This window comes from Syngnathus leptorhynchus, chromosome 15 (genome assembly GCF_054491065.1).
Source record: "Syngnathus leptorhynchus isolate UIUO chromosome 15, UIUO_Slep, whole genome shotgun sequence".
Taxonomy (NCBI): Eukaryota; Metazoa; Chordata; class Actinopteri; order Syngnathiformes; family Syngnathidae; genus Syngnathus; species Syngnathus leptorhynchus.
The window spans coordinates 5,737,077-5,756,272 of record NC_141209.1 but is presented as its reverse complement, the minus strand read 5'-3'; the positions used below and the strand labels follow the sequence as shown (position 1 = coordinate 5,756,272).

At 42.5% G+C, this 19,196-nt stretch overlaps 3 protein-coding genes across 4 annotated transcripts; 1 reads left to right on the top strand and 2 right to left on the bottom strand.

Moving 5' to 3' along the window:
* Positions 1 to 208: 208 nt before the first annotated feature.
* dlst (dihydrolipoamide S-succinyltransferase) lies at positions 209 to 6,135 on the top strand. Its single transcript, XM_085932608.1, has 15 exons — positions 209 to 346; positions 1,118 to 1,148; positions 1,230 to 1,269; positions 1,545 to 1,606; positions 1,792 to 1,866; positions 1,944 to 1,999; positions 2,228 to 2,336; positions 2,500 to 2,676; positions 2,797 to 2,873; positions 2,966 to 3,063; positions 4,076 to 4,206; positions 4,467 to 4,540; positions 4,634 to 4,717; positions 4,972 to 5,139; positions 5,536 to 6,135. The coding sequence occupies exons 1-15, from the start codon at positions 284 to 286 to the stop codon at positions 5,668 to 5,670; spliced, it is 1,380 nt and encodes a 459-aa protein (XP_085788734.1). The 5' UTR covers positions 209 to 283; the 3' UTR covers positions 5,671 to 6,135.
* An 825-nt stretch (positions 6,136 to 6,960) lies between these two features.
* Positions 6,961 to 10,598, bottom strand: rps6kl1 (ribosomal protein S6 kinase-like 1). Of its 2 annotated transcripts, none has more exons than XM_085932343.1 (10): positions 10,448 to 10,598; positions 9,971 to 10,095; positions 9,697 to 9,789; positions 9,573 to 9,620; positions 9,338 to 9,470; positions 7,915 to 9,228; positions 7,751 to 7,840; positions 7,585 to 7,667; positions 7,343 to 7,438; positions 6,961 to 7,071 (listed from the first exon to the last, which is right to left on the bottom strand). In XM_085932343.1, exons 1-10 carry the CDS (start codon positions 10,581 to 10,583, stop codon positions 6,961 to 6,963), a joined length of 2,229 nt encoding a protein of 742 aa, XP_085788469.1. In that variant the 5' UTR covers positions 10,584 to 10,598. The 2 variants fall into 2 exon arrangements, with proteins under 2 accessions (XP_085788469.1, XP_085788470.1); XM_085932344.1 differs by lacking the exon at positions 10,448 to 10,598 and adding an exon at positions 10,145 to 10,250 and having other exon boundaries at positions 9,971 to 10,107.
* Positions 10,599 to 16,623: 6,025 nt separating this feature from the next.
* LOC147045315 (inactive Rho GTPase-activating protein 11B-like) lies at positions 16,624 to 18,830 on the bottom strand. The gene is made up of 7 exons (XM_085932180.1): positions 18,396 to 18,830; positions 18,145 to 18,212; positions 17,973 to 18,069; positions 17,633 to 17,889; positions 17,390 to 17,550; positions 17,207 to 17,296; positions 16,624 to 17,060 (listed from the first exon to the last, which is right to left on the bottom strand). Exons 1-7 carry the CDS (start codon positions 18,519 to 18,521, stop codon positions 16,867 to 16,869), a joined length of 993 nt encoding a protein of 330 aa, XP_085788306.1. The 5' UTR covers positions 18,522 to 18,830; the 3' UTR covers positions 16,624 to 16,866.
* Between the last annotated feature and the right edge of the window lie 366 nt (positions 18,831 to 19,196).

Sequence of the window (19,196 nt, the reverse complement as noted above, 5' to 3'; positions counted from 1 at the left end):
TCAGGTGAACCATCATCATCATTGCAATGTATCTTATCAATAAAAAAATAAAGAACAGTGAATTGAGAAGCGTTATAATTAATGTGTGCAGGGTTTATTGAGATTCATAATAACACCGCCACACTTAAATTGGATTCTGCCGTTGTGTCAGAAGAGACCATTCTGCGCACCTAACACCCCTATTAATGTAGCGCACTTGGTTTGTCCCGCAGCATTTCCTCCTTTCCGGTCTGACTCTTTGACCCTCTCCCCTCCGCTGACAGGTAGCTGTCACACGGCCAAAATGTTGTCCCGTTCCCGGTGTCTCTCCAGGAATATTGGTCGCTCCCTTTCAGCGATCCGCCAGGTAGGTCAAAAGGCACAAATGTGACTAAAAAAGGCTACTCTTGTTTGCAATCACTTTGGGCGGGCGTTGGTTCAACCTCTGTCATCGTTAGCATAGCTATAGCATTAGTCACAGCATGAGCCTAGCTACTGTAGGCCACGGAACAGGCCGTAACATTGGAAGCCAAGGACAGTATGACACCTTGCCTTTTAAGTATTTTGTGCTCTTCGTGTTACGCCTGTAAACCGTTTTATGCAGGAATGTTGTCAGTATTACCCTAATTGTTTTTTGATCGTAAAATCGTGTGGAAATATTGAAGTTTTACTTTACATTACTCGCTAGCTAGCAGTGACATGCTATCAGTTTTACTTAATGTATGTGATTTTGTCAACTAGATTGAACTTGCTTATTAACTTGACAAACATGCTTGAATATGCATATAATGTAGTATATCATTTCTGAGTGACAGTGTTTCGAAAGTAAAAGTCAGTGTTAAGTGAAGAGGGAAATAAAGCCGGATGTACATAGGTCTTTCAATTGCTTTATTCTTTGGACTCACTGTCACTCGGGTAAGCCACACATACGTTTGCCTGCAAGATCGATTGTGTCAGTGGGAGCATCGTCTAATACTTTTGACCCAGGGTGCTATCCGTTCTTTGCAGAGTGTGTGAATAGGTTTGAAAAGTAGAATTGTTCAGCAAAGAGTTCTTAGTCAGGTTTAATAGAAAAATGACTCATATAATCACGTTTGTTTACTGTAATCTGTATTTATCATCTTTTGTCATTGCATAGGGAAATGTGTTGACTCGCAGAGGTGCAGCAGGTATGTGTCAAGGATATATTTGTGCTTTTGAGTATTGTTTCTTCTGTCAAGTTGTTGATGTCTCTGTCATTTTCTTTGCAGCTATCTCAACTACTTACCCTTTCACTGCCAAGAACACTGTGTAAGAGAGCACCCTGACTTTATTGCATCCATTGAAACCTGTTCCCATTGCGTTTGAGCAATTGTTTGTGAGCCATTTTTAAGTCCTTAACTGTCAAAGTGGGCACATAGCAACAGTTATCATACAATCAAAGTACCCCAAGTCACATCTGTAATTCACGCAGAGCCTCATGGGAATTGTTATTCCAATGGCAATAGGACATTATATGCATGAATTACAGTTGAATTGATAACTATTTATATTGACATGTTTCCATATTATTTTCTCCCCTAAAGAAAATCTGATCCACGCTCCAGTGTCTTCCAAATCCAATACTTCAGGACCTCTCTTGCCTACAGTAGGTCTCATTGTTATATTCTGTACGTGCATGTGTATGGTGCATCTCAAATGAAAGCCCTGTAATAAATAAACTTTCCGACAATATTCAATGCAGCTGCTGCACACTGCACATGTTCTACATGCACAATGTACAACCTGAACCATATTTGAGACAAGAGTTCTAATCTCGTCTTTGTGTTTAAGGAGATGAAGTCCTCACCATAAAGACCCCTGCCTTTGCAGAGTCTGTTACAGAGGGGGACGTGAGGTGGGAAAAAGGTATGCCACTTTATCCTCACCTCAGTACCTTGTATTGCGTCGAGTCTTCATTCCTAAACAAACTTCTCCCACTACAGCTGTGGGGGACACTGTTTCTGAGGATGAAGTGGTGTGTGAAATTGAAACCGATAAGGTAAGCGAGTACAGAGAGACCACGTATCAACTAATGATTATTTTTGTGACTGTTTATTCAGATCTTCTTTCAGCATTTTTATCATCGTTCATGATGAATATTTCTAACAATATATAAGCATACAGTGCATTGGCTTAAAATTGTCTTGGTGACCTCATACTATGGGAGTATTTGATAATAGCTTCAAACATTCAAGAAATAATAGATTTCACCTGCTTTTCTTTCTAGACATCCGTCCAGGTTCCTTCACCCTCTTCCGGGGTGATTGTGGAGCTTTTGGTTCCTGATGGAGGCAAAGTCGAGGGAGGAACGCCCCTCTTCAAGCTTCGAAAAGGCCGTGTGTAGTATATATATTATATTATATATATATATAGTATATATAATTAAAATATCTTGATTATCACTTCTTTGATGCATAGCAGTCAATGGCTTTCAAGAATCAATTGTCACCCAAACTGTCGTGGTATTCAGCTTTATTGTTTTCTTGGTGTCCTCTTTAGCTGGAGGTCCTCAAGCTGCAGAAGCCCCAAAGGCGGAGGCCCCGGCAGCAGCTGCCCCTTCACCACCACCACCTGCTGCTGCACCTCCCCCTCCTACACCCTCTGCTGCTGGCCCCATTCCCACCACCATGCCCCCTGTGCCACCTGTGCCAGAACACCCGATGGATGCCATACCAGGTAATTCTTTCTTCCAGACATCTACACTCTTGACCTTCTAGAATGCTTTTTATGGCTCTGTGGGCAACAGCTCCGGATATCTTGTGATATACACAGTTTCTTCTGGGTCTTTTTCCACAGTGTCAGCCATCAAGCCCACCACCACACCGGCAGCTCCTGTGGATGGAGGAGCAAAAGCAGCTCGCACAGAGAGCAGGGTAAACACTTAAAATAAAACATACAGGGAAACTCTTTGAATGGCTCGTAATTGAGCAAGAACTATTTGCTAAAACCTTTTCTCTGAATTCAGGTTAAGATGAATCGCATGAGACTGAGAATTGCCCAAAGGCTGAAGGAAGCCCAAAACACCTGCGCAATGTTGACAACCTTTAATGAGATTGACATGAGGTAAGAAGTTTATCGGTTTCTAAATGTATGTTTTCATATTCAAGCATTTCAGGTTCACTACCTTTTGTCAGTACAGCCAATATATACCACCACAAATGGTTATAGATTATAATCTGCTCAATAGAAAAAGCTTTTTGAAACCAGATCCCCGTCTGAAACACCGGAATGTAAATATTTGGTCATAAATCCATCTAAAACAAAGATAAGAATTGTTAAAACGGCCATTATTAATTTAAAAGGAAATGTTATTGTCTGCACTCGCCCCCGGTGCTGAAGAGGACACTGAGGATTTCTTTCGCCCGCAAATGCCCGGTGTCAGCTTTCGGCTATTGAAGCTTTTCCATGTATCCTAATCGAATTGACATTGACGATCTGGAGGAAGACTTCCCAGGCTCGGGCTCATCTGGAGCCGAAGGAGGCGGTCGGAGCGCGAGGCGGCAGCATCTACGGGGGCCCGCAGAGACCTGTGCCCTGAGTGGAAGGGCAGCCTCCACTGATATGGGCTTTTATGTCTGCCCAATAAGATTTACACACTCGAGAAAATGAAGATTTTTATCGCTTCTTCTCTCCTTTCTCACAGAGTCTGTGTCTTGGGAGGGGCTAATTGTGTTAGCAGCGAAACCCTAGAGCTTTACAGACAGGAAAACAAACAATTAAAAAGAAAGATAAAAGTGAGCAAAGGTAAAATGATTAGCCGGTCCATCGCAATAGCTTTCCAAAGGGTCATTATCTTGTTTTAAAGCTGCTGAAATAAATACGTTTTGAACTTGTAGCAAATACTAAGCAGCAAGCACCGGCAATAGAAAGTCAATTATTCACCCACATTTCCTGAAGAATTCAAATTGTCACAACCAATAATTTGTCTTCTGTGCTTGGAGCACATCTCGGTCAATTTGAAGATAAGTTTTTATTTTACAGGTTCAATTAAAAACGACATTCATATTTAACAGATTGATTATGTAAAGGCAAAGGTTGTGCTTATTTGCGACTTCTCCTTGCAATTCCCTCCTAGCAACATCTCGGAAATGAGAAAGGCCTACAAGGACGGCTTCCTGAAGAAGCACGACGTCAAGTTGGGCTTCATGTCTGCGTTCGTGAAGGCAGCCGCCTACGCTCTCACTGACCAACCAGTTGTCAATGCTGGTAGGAGCTTCACCACAAGTGCTACCTACACTTTGATTTTATTTGACTCAGTGTCTGCACGGTGGTGTCAAGTTGTCTTTCAGACCCAACCTCAAAACCACCACTAATTTCCACCCAATATATTTTCTGCACTTTTCCATTGCTGACCTACTTAGAGCAACCTCAGTGGTTTGTTGGGTGTCTCCTTTTTTAATAATTGTAATAATCTAAGACCATCCCTGTTTCCAACTTTTTATGTTTGCTCCCTTGTGTTTTCCCAGTCATTGATGACACAACCAAAGAGATTGTGTACAGGGACTATGTAGACATCAGCGTGGCTGTGGCCACGCCAAAGGTAAGCCATTTGTTTTTGTGTGAGCATGCCACGCTCATTGGACGTGTTTAAGAACATACTTGACAAAAGTTTTCCTCGTGACTTCTCCCTCAGGGCCTGGTTGTTCCCGTCATCAGGAATGTGGAAGGAATGAATTTTGCCGACATTGAGAAGACCATCAATATGTTGGGCGAAAAGGTTTGTATTTTTCAAAACTAAAGTGACGAATGCAAATGTGGCTCTTGTGTCTTATCGAACAAAAGATATTTCGACACCCCGCTGTATATTGTTCATAGTTGTAAATTGGACTGACTGGTTTGGTGGTCTATATTGGAAAAAAGTCACCCATTGCAGGACATGGAAGAATGGTGTTGCAAAAGAAGAGAGCATTGTGAAGAATGTGGCGTTGTTGTGATAAAGCTCATCGGAGATGGATGAATATTTGTTTGTAGGCCCGCAAGAACGAGCTGGCCGTCGAAGACATGGACGGAGGGACCTTCACCATCAGCAACGGCGGCGTGTTCGGCTCCATGTTTGGCACACCCATCATCAACCCACCTCAGTCTGCTATCTTGGGCATGCATGGAATATTTGACAGGCCTGTGGCAGTGGCTGGCAAGGTTTGTGTTCTCCATGTGGAACTTCAGCATCTTAGTGTGTGCAAAAAAATATATTTACATGTCTTTCGAAAGATATTTTTTAATATAGTACATCCACAAATGATGTGTGCCTAATATTGTGGCGGATGAATGTAGTGTTTAGGGTACTTTCGGAACGCATTAAGGAGCATGCATGAAATAAGATTTTGGGAAAAAAAACAGAACATCAAGTACTGCAGTACCATCAAGTACCACGGGACGGAGCCTTATTCCACTTTAGTATGAAATTTGACACTTGCTACCAGAATGTAAAACTTAAAATTGATCAGTTTAACACACCGCCCTTAAGTAAACATTGTCATGAGAGTGCACATTTATTTTTTATTTTTTTAATTTGTTATCTTGTGATGGTTTTAGGTGGAGATCCGTCCCATGATGTACGTGGCCCTGACGTACGACCATCGCCTTGTGGACGGAAGAGAGGCCGTCACCTTCCTGCGCAAGATCAAGTCAGTGGTGGAGGACCCCAGGGTGCTGCTCCTTGACATGTGAGCCCCCCCAGTCAGTTCTAAGCCCGACCGCCCCAAGCGACCAGTGGCAACAACCACCCTATGAACATCACTCAAAGGTTTTTTTTTCTTGTTTTTGTTTTTTTTTTGTGCAATATGAGGCTGGCAGCGATAGAAGGGTTTGGTACTATCTGAGAATTCCCGGGTTCTGGTCTTTAGATCAAATAGTATATTCAATCTTGTATGTTCGCCATATGTAATTTTCTACATACAAACATCGTCAAGTTATTACGGAATGACAAATCGAGGTGAAACGTGCGTGGTGAGAGAACATGAATTCATTCAGACGAAGGAACACAATATTATGTCCAAAGTTAAGTCTAATTGGAGAATTGATGATATTTCACAGTAATGTGGAACATTCTCCTTATGCTCTGCTAGATATTTAAGAAAAAAAAGTTTTAATAAAAATATACACGACTTGACTTGCCTTATGTGTTTTTGAGGAACACCTTATTATATTGAAAGTCATTTGGTTCTCACAATCATGAATTTCTACCTAGCAAGAGGTCTATTCAGAGACTGCCATATAGTATAACAATGGCCGTAATATATTGGATGTGAAATATATTGCTTCACTTATATCTTTTTCCATAAGATTAACCAGTTTCATGCATGGTTTTCATGTTCTGGCCATTTGTGATGGGAACACATTGTTTCTGTTGAACAATATGGGTTTCCATCAGGATTTGATAGATCAATGCAGAAAAACCTGTACTGAAAAAGGTGCTGGTTCAGTTTTATCGGAATGGGTTTTTTTTTTTTTTGATAAATTTATTTGTATAATTTTTTTAGATTCTTTTTTTTAACTTAAAACAACGAACAATCACTAACAATCTGCTTTTTTTTTTTTTAACTTAAAAAAGCTGGTCATTTTTTTAAGAAAATAAAAAGCCTCACTAATAATGGTCTTTTTTTTTAAGTAAAAAATAAATAAATAAATAAAAAAAGGCTTTCTAGACATTTTGTTGTAAAAAAATGAAAAAAGCCATGGTCTTTTTTTTTTTTATTTAAAAAAGCCTTACATGATACATTGTCATTTTTTTGACATAGATATATATATTTTTTAAAAAGTCATAACTATCAAAAGTCGGACATATTCTGGTGATGTGTTTTGAAGTGAACTTATAAGTATGTGTGGCTGATGGGACTGCATGTGGTCATCATTCTCCTTATCACTGTCAACTTTCTTTAGATAGCACACACTACCGATTTGGACATGTTCATTTCCAGTGCATCACAGTCGTGCATGTGCAAAGGCGTCTGCCCACAGTTAGCAGCTCAGAGCCTTCCAGGAGACGCTGCTGAAGAAGGGGTGACACTTGATGTCGCTCACCCCTCCACCGCCACACCCCAAACGATAGCCAGCATCAAACTGAAGTAACTGTGGAAGCAGAAGCAAAGGCCTGTAAACAACAGTCAGGAAGGTGGAGGTAGGCGACCCTCTCATTCACCAGGGTGAACCCCAATGTGCAGGCGCCTAGTCGGGGGGCAATAAGTATGCCCACACCTGCTAGGCACCTCAATGTGGGCAACTCCAGAGTAGAGGAAAGTCCAGCCCCTCTCGAGAGGACTGGTAGCGGAACCCAAGCTGTGTATAGTCTGGGATCAGAGGGATATATCGATGCTAAAAAAAATAAATGTGTGTTGCACACCTCAGTGAGCAGGGATGCCGCTGTGGTGCTCAGGTGGTCAGGGATTAGCAGTTGAGTGTGGGAGTTGATTCCTGTTGGGTGGAGCTGCCATACTGGCTGAAGGTGCAGACAGCAAGAAATTACATTAAAAAAAAAAAATTATAAGAATGGCATTTCATCTCCTTAGTAGAAGAGTTGTGCAATATTCAACAGTGGGTGTAAAGGTTAGTGTATGGAAATTTCCTTTTGTAAGTATCACTGACCATTCCTGTGAGAAGTTCAAACAGCAGGGCCCCTAGACTCCACCAATCACAAGCTTCTGTGACTCGGGACACTCCACCAATTTCTGGTGACAAAAGCAGCCATTTATGATTTGGAACAACTATTTTGTCCCAAGTGTTTCTAACAAGACTAGAAGTTAGAACCTACCTGGAGCACAGTACATCTGTTCCATGGCATCACAGTCAATTTCTGACTGAACCTCACTCCATTGTCCAAAAAAAGTCAAGCACACCTTTCCTGTATTGATATGAAACAAATAGCTTTTCAACCAAATCAAACCACCTCCATGCAACGTTCTGCATGAGACTCACCATTGCTGGTCAGTAGAACATTTCTGGGGTTGAGATCCCGACAAATGATGCCCTGCTGATGAAGGCTTTCCAGGGCCAGCAGGATTTGAGCCGCCCACACGCGCACATCGGATTCGGGGAGCCCCCAGCATGTCTGATGGCTGGAGTTATCTGAGGATTTAAGTGGTAAATGAGGTATGTGACACCATCCATCCACCTCAATGATCTGGTCATCTCCTTGCCCCTCCGTCCTCACTGGTGAGCCCTCGGTCCCCTTTTGGGCTCCGAGCAGGCGAGGCGAGTACCAGCTAGAAAAGGATCCCTCTGTGGGCGAAGCCACATTTCCTGGACTGAGCAGCTCACGGGCTTCTTCCACACCGTCTCTCACGTCGACGGAACTCGTTTCCCTCACTGAGAAAGGCCAGGAGCTTCCCGTGTCGGTCCGTGCTTCCCTGTGGTCTGAGAACACGGCTCGGTCTGTGCTCCTGAGAACCACCACTCCATTTTGTTCTTCTAATTTAGGACTGCCGGCTTGCTTCACATCTACATTTGTAACCTCGTCAGTCGGACTTAAAATGGAACTCTGATGAAAGCCCGGGCCATCCCAACATGCTCTTCCGTGAATTTGTGTTTGGCAATGAAGAGGAAGATGTAAAATGGCCGGAGAGGAACTTAAAATATGACTTTTAGTGTTTGGAGAATCTATTTTTATACATGAGGTTTGCTTTTTCAGGTTCAAGTCACTTTCAGTGGCTGCATAGGGGTTGATTTGATCACCTCTGAGTGCTGGATCTGCAGCCTTCCAAGCGACTTCAAAGTCAGAACTGCACTCTATAAGACCAGTTCCAGCTTTACTGTTATTCACTTCCGACATGACGTCCAGAGCTTGACTGACACGAGCACAAGACAGAGGAAGAGTGGGCTTGTCCTGAGCTTGAGTGGAGTGCAAACACAAAGTAGGAGCTGGTGGAATGATACGAGCGCTGACCTGCGATCTGGCGGGACCAGAAAGTAAAGTCGCTCGGTCGAGTTTGCTATAGAACGATGCGGCCGAGCGGGAGTTCTGCAGGCAACCCGTCTCCTCGATGTAGGAGTGAGTCCCGCAGCTGTCCAGACGCCGCTGGGTCTCCTCCCAAGGGTCATCCCCATCCGGGCTGTCGTCAATGAGTTTCTGAGGACCGCTTTGCATGCTGATGCTGCTTTGGTAGTCCGTGCAGATTGCAGATGAGGTGTAGCTGCTTTTCATCTTGTAATGCTGGCCGGATGTGAGGCATTCTGGGTGTTCCTTGGCTCTCTCTTTTCTCAACTTGTGAAGTTTGGAGAAGAGCCTCCCACCTTGGGGAAAGAAGACACAGGATTTGAAGTAAGTGGAATTCACAATTTTTTGGGAAACAAATATTGTAAAATCCTTCAAGCTTGAAGATGTACTTGGTGTCTTTCTTACCTTTAACATGCTCCAGATGGAGGTAAACGGTGTCCTCGCTGACGTAATATCTCAGCAGCTTCACCATGTACGGCACTCCTTGAGGGATGATGGTTGGCTGCTCCCGGCTTTCCCAGCTGGACTTCATCAAACTCTGCAAACGCAAGATATCAGTTTCTCTAGAAGGAAAATGGTGTTGTCTTCAAAAACTGTGTGAGGGGGGGTGACAAAGCATAGCTCAGAAATATACACCCACCTTTACAACAAACGTCTCCTTATTAACCAAGCTTTGGACAACTAGGACCTATGCACGGGAACAAACATTTATTTATTTTGTGTCAGTTAAATGCCCTTTTCAGAAGCACCACAGATTTATTTACCTTATCATTGACGCCGACCACCTTACACATCTCTAAATCTTCCACAGGAGAGCTTAAGTGTCTTACGGGACGGAATCTCAGACTGCTGTAGCCCTGCTGACACAAAGAAATCATCATTTGACACATTTTATGTTTGACTTTCTCTCTTGATATCTTCCTATCTAATAATTCATCTGACATCATCCAATCTTTTGATAGTCATTGTCAGTGAAGCTAGCATTGAAGATAAACGGACCGGAGGAAGTTCCCTCAGAACTTTTTGGTCAATTCATACCCCTAAATGAGAGTTGCCTTTTCCGAGGTTGTCCTGCAGGTGCGTTATGAAGATTTCCTCAGCTCTCTTCAAATACTGAGTCGTCTTCCTCTTCACGGCCTCTCGACGCTCCTTGTTTGGGTCCACTGAAAGACAAACTCAATCTCAAATCTATCATTACCAAAAATACAAGACCTCTGCAATGTAAATTCGTCATGGTGGAAGTTCCGATATTTAACTTCCTATTTTTTATTTTGGTCTGTATGTTTCTGTCACATGCCTTGCGCTGCACAAATACCATTTTTAATGTTTGATGTAACTGTGTATAATATAATAAAATGTGCACTTATAGACAAGTGCATTTTCTTATACCTTCAATGGGTACGAATAACCCAGAATTGGCTCAGTTGCTTTTGGACCCGGTGCTTGACTAATTCTCTATGCCTCACCATTTGGAAAATAATAATAATATGTAGTAATATTAAAAATGATACTTACATTGGACCCCATTTAGTAGTAAATCCACCCCATTCTTATAATAAGCGAAAGCTGCCTCATAGTCCTCGTTGACCTCGCTGTCCAGAGCCATGCGAATCTGCTTAGCTGCTTCCACCAAGTAATCACGCTTCGCCATCTTCACCTTGTTTCGGGACTGTCAAGGTCCAGTCGGGCCTGAGCACAGGTTAAGATGTATTTAGCATTGATTGGAAGATGTTTACTATTTTTGTTTAATTAACCTTTGAACAAGAAGTGAATGTTGAGTCATTCAAAAGTGTTTTAAATTGATTCCTTGTAGGCTCACCTTTGCTTCCTGGTCTCATGAAAAGCAGGACACATCTCTGCTAGGTCTCACTGGGCTCGGCGTGATTCCCCTCCAGTGACTTCGAGATTTAGGCCTTTTTGATCCAGCATGATTGGCTGGAAAAGTGGAAGCAAAGAGTTAAATAGTTGACCGTCATTTAAACAGACAGGAAGTGAATTAAAAAATTGGGGCCTACTATCGTTCCCTTCAGGACAGATGCAGACAGTTCTAAATATTTTAATGTTTTATCATCATTTGTCATTCTACACAACCACAGCGTCAGTGTTTTGCACCTTACAGTATACTGGCTCTAAGAAATACAAATTGGTCTCATAATTAAAACAAAAATACGGCAATATTGAGCCTGGCCATCGATTGCATAATGGTGGTAACACATAGCATTGCTTTTCTCCTAAATCTGCCAACCACAAGCCACACATCCTTCAAGTAGGAGGCGACATCATCATCATCTAGAGATTCCACACCCATCATTTACTCGGCATGCATTGAAGCCTAACCGGTATCTAATCATTACAATCAACAAAAAAGACACCACAGAAAAAAACGATGACAAAGCACAGATAAACTCCATTTACCTTATGCGATGAGGCCGAGCGTGTGCCAGTTAGCAGCATCAGCATCAACCACTATCTTCTACGGAGCAGTGGAGGAGGAGAAACCGCAGGCCTACCCTCCGATTGGCTGAGCGTGATGTCACGCTTGGGTACCACTTTGCACGCAGCCCTCTCTTCCCCCACTCTCATCACGCCAGATGCTGTCTGATTTAAAGAGACAGTGTTGTTTTCTTGAAGGCATTGAATGAGGACTTTGTCATTTTGTACTTTTATGTGCAATCTAAATTGTATTTGGATTCAGTAATAGCATAATCAATAGCGTATGAATCGTAAAATGGTTTATCTCTGTCATATATGTGCCATCCATTTTCAGATTCTAAAGTGATGGGAGATTAGGAGCGAATGAAACTAGGCTGCTCCCTCACTCCCTCACCCCCCAGGGGAGGGCAGGATTACAGAGAGGCAGTGGTAACCCTGTATGACTGACAGGGAGGGAAGGAGGGGGACGCAAGAAGGATGCCTCTTTTCCCCAAAGAAAAGGGCAAGAGCTCTGGTCTATGAACCTAAAAGCTCAGTATTGATTATATTTTGATGACCTCATTATTTTGCAAGTATGATAGAAAAGTGGTTAGCACCACTGGCTGAGCTAGAGAGGGGGCCATAGGGCCACTGATCCCCCCCCCCCAGCACTGAAATATGCTTGGACATATTGACTTCGCGAACGAGTCAATGGGTGAACTGCCTTCCTTCCCGTGCATCAACGGATCAGTCAGTGAATGTGTTGCATCTCCCTCCTGGCGTGAACTATGTAAACCAGAATATAGATTTACGATTTGCCAAGGAAAGAAAGAAATTTAGAAATTTACTTTTGTTATTATTATTAATTATTATTATTATTTTAATAAACATTTATCTTAAACTTGTCTGGTGTTTTATTCCTTGTTTTTTGTTGGTTTTATAATATATATGGCCTGTTATAAGGAACACCTGAAAATGGCGGTGTACCTAATGGAGTGTCCGAGTGACGTCAGAGATCAAACAACCAATCAGAAAGTGGGGGTGAGGGCGGGTGTGGCACTTTTCACTTTCACTTAAACTTTTTCCCTAATGAAGTGATTAGGTACACCTGTGTCAGTATGACGTCACAGCTCAACCAGCCAATCAGAAAGTGGGGGGTTGTTCGGGTGTGGCACTTTTCACTTTCATTTAAATTTTGACCATGATTTTTCCCTAATGAAGTGGCCTGTTATTAGAAACACCTGAAAATGGCGGTGTACCTAATAGAGTGTCCGAGTGACGTCACAGACCAAACAGCCAATCAGAAAGGGGGGTGAGGGCGGGTGTGGCACTTTTCACTTTCACTTAAACTTTTTCCCTAATGAAGTGATTAGGTACACCTGTGTCAGTATGACGTCACAGCTCAACCAGCCAATCAGAAAGTGGGGGGTTGTTTGGGTGTGGCACTTTTCACTTTCATTTAAATTTTGACCATGATTTTTCCCTAATGAAGTGGCCTGTTATTAGAAACACCTGAAAATGGCGGTGTACCTAATAGAGTGTCCGAGTGACGTCACAGACCAAACAGCCAATCAGAAAGTGGGGGTGAGGGCGGGTGTGGCACTTTTCACTTTCACTTAAACTTTTTCCCTAATGAAGTGATTAGGTACACCTGTGTCAGTATGACGTCACAGCTCAACCAGCCAATCAGAAAGTGGGGGGTTGTTTGGGTGTGGCACTTTTCACTTTCATTTAAATTTTGACCATGATTTTTCCCTAATGAAGTGGCCTGTTATTAGAAACACCTGAAAATGGCGGTGTACCTAATAGAGTGTCCGAGTGACGTCACAGACCAAACAGCCAATCAGAAAGTGGGGGTGAGGGCGGGTGGGCACTTTTCACTTTCACTTAAACTTTTTCCCTAATGAAGTGATTAGGTACACCTGTGTCAGTATGACGTCACAGCTCAACCAGCCAATCAGAAAGTGGGGGGTTGTTTGGGTGTGGCACTTTTCACTTTCATTTAAATTTTGACCATGATTTTTCCCTAATGAAGTGGCCTGTTATTAGAAACACCTGAAAATGGCGGTGTACCTAATAGAGTGTCCGAGTGACGTCACAGACCAAACAGCCAATCAGAAAGTGGGGGTGAGGGCGGGTGTGGCACTTTTCACTTTCACTTAAACTTTTTCCCTAATGAAGTGATTAGGTACACCTGTGTCAGTATGACGTCACAGCTCAACCAGCCAATCAAAAAGTGGGGGGTTGTTTGGGTGTGGCACTTTTCACTTTCATTTAAATTTTGACCATGATTTTTCCCTAATGAAGTGGCCTGTTATTAGAAACACCTGAAAATGGCGGTGTACCTAATAGAGTGTCCGAGTGACGTCACAGACCAAACAGCCAATCAGAAAGTGGGGGTGAGGGCGGGTGTGGCACTTTTCACTTTCACTTAAACTTTTTCCCTAATGAAGTGATTAGGTACACCTGTGTCAGTATGACGTCACAGCTCAACCAGCCAATCAGAAAGTGGGGGGTTGTTTGGGTGTGGCACTTTTCACTTTCATTTAAATTTTGACCATGATTTTTCCCTAATGAAGTGGCCTGTTATTAGAAACACCTGAAAATGGCGGTGTACCTAATAGAGTGTCCGAGTGACGTCACAGACCAAACAGCCAATCAGAAAGTGGGGGTGAGGGCAGGTGTGGCACTTTTCACTTTCACTTAAACTTTTTCCCTAATGAAGTGATTAGGTACACCTGTGTCAGTATGACGTCACAGCTCAACCAGCCAATCAGAAAGTGGGGGGTTGTTTGGGTGTGGCACTTTTCACTTTCATTTAAATTTTGACCATGATTTTTCCCTAATGAAGTGGCCTGTTATTAGAAACACCTGAAAATGGCGGTGTACCTAATAGAGTGTCCGAGTGACGTCACAGACCAAACAGCCAATCAGAAAGTGGGGGTGAGGGCGGGTGTGGCACTTTTCACTTTCACTTAAACTTTTTCCCTAATGAAGTGATTAGGTACACCTGTGTCAGTATGACGTCACAGCTCAACCAGCCAATCAGAAAGTGGGGGGTTGTTTGGGTGTGGCACTTTTCACTTTCATTTAAATTTTGACCATGATTTTTCCCTAATGAAGTGGCCTGTTATTAGAAACACCTGAAAATGGCGGTGTACCTAATAGAGTGTCCGAGTGACGTCACAGACCAAACAGCCAATCAGAAAGTGGGGGTGAGGGCGGGTGTGGCACTTTTCACTTTCACTTAAACTTTTTCCCTAATGAAGTGATTAGGTACACCTGTGTCAGTATGACGTCACAGCTCAACCAGCCAATCAGAAAGTGGGGGGTTGTTTGGGTGTGGCACTTTTCACTTTCATTTAAATTTTGACCATGATTTTTCCCTAATGAAGTGGCCTGTTATTAGAAACACCTGAAAATGGCGGTGTACCTAATAGAGTGTCCGAGTGACGTCACAGACCAAACAGCCAATCAGAAAGTGGGGGTGAGGGCAGGTGTGGCACTTTTCACTTTCACTTAAACTTTTTCCCTAATGAAGTGATTAGGTACACCTGTGTCAGTATGACGTCACAGCTCAACCAGCCAATCAGAAAGTGGGGGGTTGTTTGGGTGTGGCACTTTTCACTTTCATTTAAATTTTGACCATGATTTTTCCCTAATGAAGTGGCCTGTTATTAGAAACACCTGAAAATGGCGGTGTACCTAATAGAGTGTCCGAGTGACGTCACAGACCAAACAGCCAATCAGAAAGTGGGGGTGAGGGCGGGTGTGGCACTTTTCACTTTCACTTAAACTTTTTCCCTAATGAAGTGATTAGGTACACCTGTGTCAGTATGACGTCACAGCTCAACCAGCCAATCAGAAAGTGGGGGGTTGTTTGGGTGTGGCACTTTTCACTTTCATTTAAATTTTGACCATGATTTTTCCCTAATGAAGTGGCCTGTTATTAGAAACACCTGAAAATGGCGGTGTACCTAATAGAGTGTCCGAGTGACGTCACAGACCAAACAGCCAATCAGAAAGTGGGGGTGAGGGCGGGTGTGGCACTTTTCACTTTCACTTAAACTTTTTCCCTAATGAAGTGATTAGGTACACCTGTGTCAGTATGACGTCACAGCTCAACCAGCCAATCAGAAAGTGGGGGGTTGTTTGGGTGTGGCACTTTTCACTTTCATTTAAATTTTGACCATGATTTTTCCCTAATGAAGTGGCCTGTTATTAGAAACACCTGAAAATGGCGGTGTACCTAATAGAGTGTCCGAGTGACGTCACAGACCAAACAGCCAATCAGAAAGTGGGGGTGAGGGCGGGTGTGGCACTTTTCACTTTCACTTAAACTTTTTCCCTAATGAAGTGATTAGGTACACCTGTGTCAGTATGACGTCACAGCTCAACCAGCCAATCAGAAAGTGGGGGGTTGTTTGGGTGTGGCACTTTTCACTTTCATTTAAATTTTGACCATGATTTTTCCCTAATGAAGTGGCCTGTTATTAGAAACACCTGAAAATGGCGGTGTACCTAATAGAGTGTCCGAGTGACGTCACAGACCAAACAGCCAATCAGAAAGTGGGGGTGAGGGCGGGTGTGGCACTTTTCACTTTCACTTAAACTTTTTCCCTAATGAAGTGATTAGGTACACCTGTGTCAGTATGACGTCACAGCTCAACCAGCCAATCAGAAAGTGGGGGGTTGTTCGGGTGTGGCACTTTTCACTTTTATTTAAGCTTTGACCATGATTTTTCCCTAATGAAGTGGCCTGTTATAAGGAACACCTGAAAATGGCGGTGTACCTAATGGATTGTCCGAGTGACGTCAGAGATCAAACAACCAATCAGAAAGTGGGGGTGAGGGCGGGTGTGGCACTTTTCATGATTTTTCCGTAATGAAGTGGCCTGTGATTAGGTACATTAGTGATTAGTGTGTCCCAATGACGTCACAGATCAAGCAGCCAATCAGAAAGTTTGATTTCAAGGGGGGGACGATTCGTTGAACGATTCGTTTGAACGAATCTTTTGAGTGAAATGATTCAAAGATTCAGTTCACTTAAAAGAACTGGAATGCACATCACTAGTGCCGTACAAATTTTAACAGGGGGGGGGGGACGTCAGTGCCTCCCCAGTCATGAACCTCAACACGTCTCTGGTTTAGTGGTATAAGTTAACACAAATTGTCCACACTCACACACACGATCCTAATCCAAGGGCCCAATTCGAATTGACTCATGAGTCTTCTGCCATCTAGTGGAAAGACGTTTTGTAAATGAAAAAGCTTCTACGTTCCTTCTTACATGTATTTAATGAATCAAAAACAAACAGAGAAGAACAAGTTGTTTATGACACACAATGCAAATGTATAAAAGTACATACATATGCATATTGATTTTTAAATTACAGATTGTTTTTAAACACATACAAATATTTATTTATATACATAAATACAATCAATGCAAGCCCACAGAAAAGAATGACAATCATGAATACCTCTCCTCTCTGTGAAATCATTCTCACCAGTGACAACATTTACAACATTTGATGTTTCAATAGTATTATTATCTCTGTGTCTACTGATGTATTTGCCATTTGAGTGGTAAGATGGCAAGGTGACATCGAAGGAAACATTTTTGGGCTACAGACCCAGGCCTGCTTTTCTGTCTTGTATTTGTAGCGACGCCATTTCTTCGCTTTGATTGTAGTCACAGCAGTTTTAATCTTATCTGAAACAAAGTCAAACAAAACAAGAAAGGAGATTGATCATTTATATGTCATTTGTGTGTGACTGAGACAAATTCAAATATTCATCACTTTACTATTTAAATGTTGTAACTAATGCAAAGATTTTGGACTATAATTAATATCTTACCTATGACACCACCTGTCATTCCAGAGTTTGTGTCAATCTCATCAAAGTTATTGTGCATAGTCGGCTCGTGTTCCATTTGTGGCAGCATACCTGTGATATGCAGACCAAGCAAAAAAAAATAAAAATAAGATACAGATTAACCGAGGCTGAATAGACAAGTGGTTGAGGTGTGTGCAGTTTTACCCAAGTTGTGAGCGTTCTCTATGAAGCAGTGAATGACAGCCGTCTCCAGTTGGAGATCTTTCTCTGTGTTGCTGTCCATCTTGGTTCTTACTTCAGACTGGAGAAGGGTGGGAGCCAAGACAAGTGACAAGTTACTGATGTTCATCTTATTCTTTGCGCTCCTGGAATGAGACCCAGATGTTAGTTAGCACGTTAAAAGAAAAAGTCCTTCCTGGATCAGGCGAAAGAAAAAGAAGCAAGCACCTTTTGGATACTTTTTGGAGGAAGTTGGCAAAGTGACGCATGACGCTCAGGTTCTTGTCAGGCAGGAGGCAAGAGAGCAGCATGGTGGCAGAGGTGCGGTCCTCCTTGGTGGGGAGCTCCTGGGCCTTGAGAAAGGCCTTTTGCATCTTAATGGGTAGCACAGGTTCTGGCAGTTCATTGAAGAACCGCTTCAGCAAGCCAGCCAGATCGCTGGGACGTGCACCAGACAGGCACTCCTCACCCCTATCCAGTTTTGTCTGGAAGCATGGAAAGAAATCATGTCTGAAAGACCTTTCAAGGGGTCAGCAATACCCAGTTAGAGCAAAGTAGAATCACTTACCAGCAGTACTTTTATATTAGCAAAAGAGCCTGATCTTCTGAACAAGCCCACCATGTCGAGATGCGCCTCCAACATGTTGCATGCATCCACCAGGAAGCTGGAAAAGCAGTCATATATTTAGTCTTGCACTTTGAGCAATATTCAATACATGTAAATGAACGCATCCTCTTACCTAGGGACGCTTCCATACTCCGTCTGAGAACATGGTAACATCTCCAATGGCACCCCAAAGACCTTTGTCTGAGAGCAAATGGGGAGTTGGATGAGAAAGGAAATGTATTGAATTTGTAATGTTCTCAGAAACTTTAACTCACTGTAAATGTTAAAATGACATGTCTACCAAAATAAGTGAAATATTAGATTAGATAGATAGTTTGAGAAACTTTTTTGTTTTTAATGGTCCCTTGTATTGGTCAAACTTACCGAATTTGTCGCTTGTAACTTGTAACTGACGTCTCTTTTCTTCCACTTCTTGATCTTGATCCCATACACTGTTCGAAGATGCTGCACAGCAACTTGACGAATCGCATTTTTCTCCAAGACTGTCATTTTGTCTTCTTATTTGGAAATGATGAAGTCGAAAAAAAGTTCCGAGGAATAAAATCCAACTCACTCGGCGCTCCGATGACAAGATAACAAGTGCCGTTTAACACTGCAATCTAGTTGGTAATTGTTGTTGTCCAGTTGTTAGTTGGTAATCGCAGGAAAAAACGACAAATATTTCAAGATGCCATGCAAATAAAAAGAAGTCTGGTAAGAAACACGTCCATCCGAAAAGGTGTCTGCATCAATCTGCTCCCAGACAGCGTCCAGATTGGCTCCACTGCTGACCTCTTTGATTAACGGCCGGATGAAGCAGTGATTGACGCAATTGACTGGGCCACACCCCCTTTTCTTTCTTCGTCAAAAAAAGTGGTGGTGGTTCTCTTGAAATGGTCAAATGATGACATTAAAAATTTGGTCATTAGGAACAATTTAAGTAAAGATCAGCTGAAGCAGAAGAATCGAGTTTAAATACAGTAGTTTTAACATTTCCTATGGATGCATTAAAATAAACCACCACAAGAGGGCAATACAACCCCTTGTTTATTGTTTTCTAGATTATTCACTTGGACGGTATTTGTTCCATTTGTTTAGGTTTTCCTTAGTGAATAACATTTTCAATGTGTCTCATAGAGTCATAGTTTAACTTTACTAACTTTTATTCACCACGTTATCTCTGTC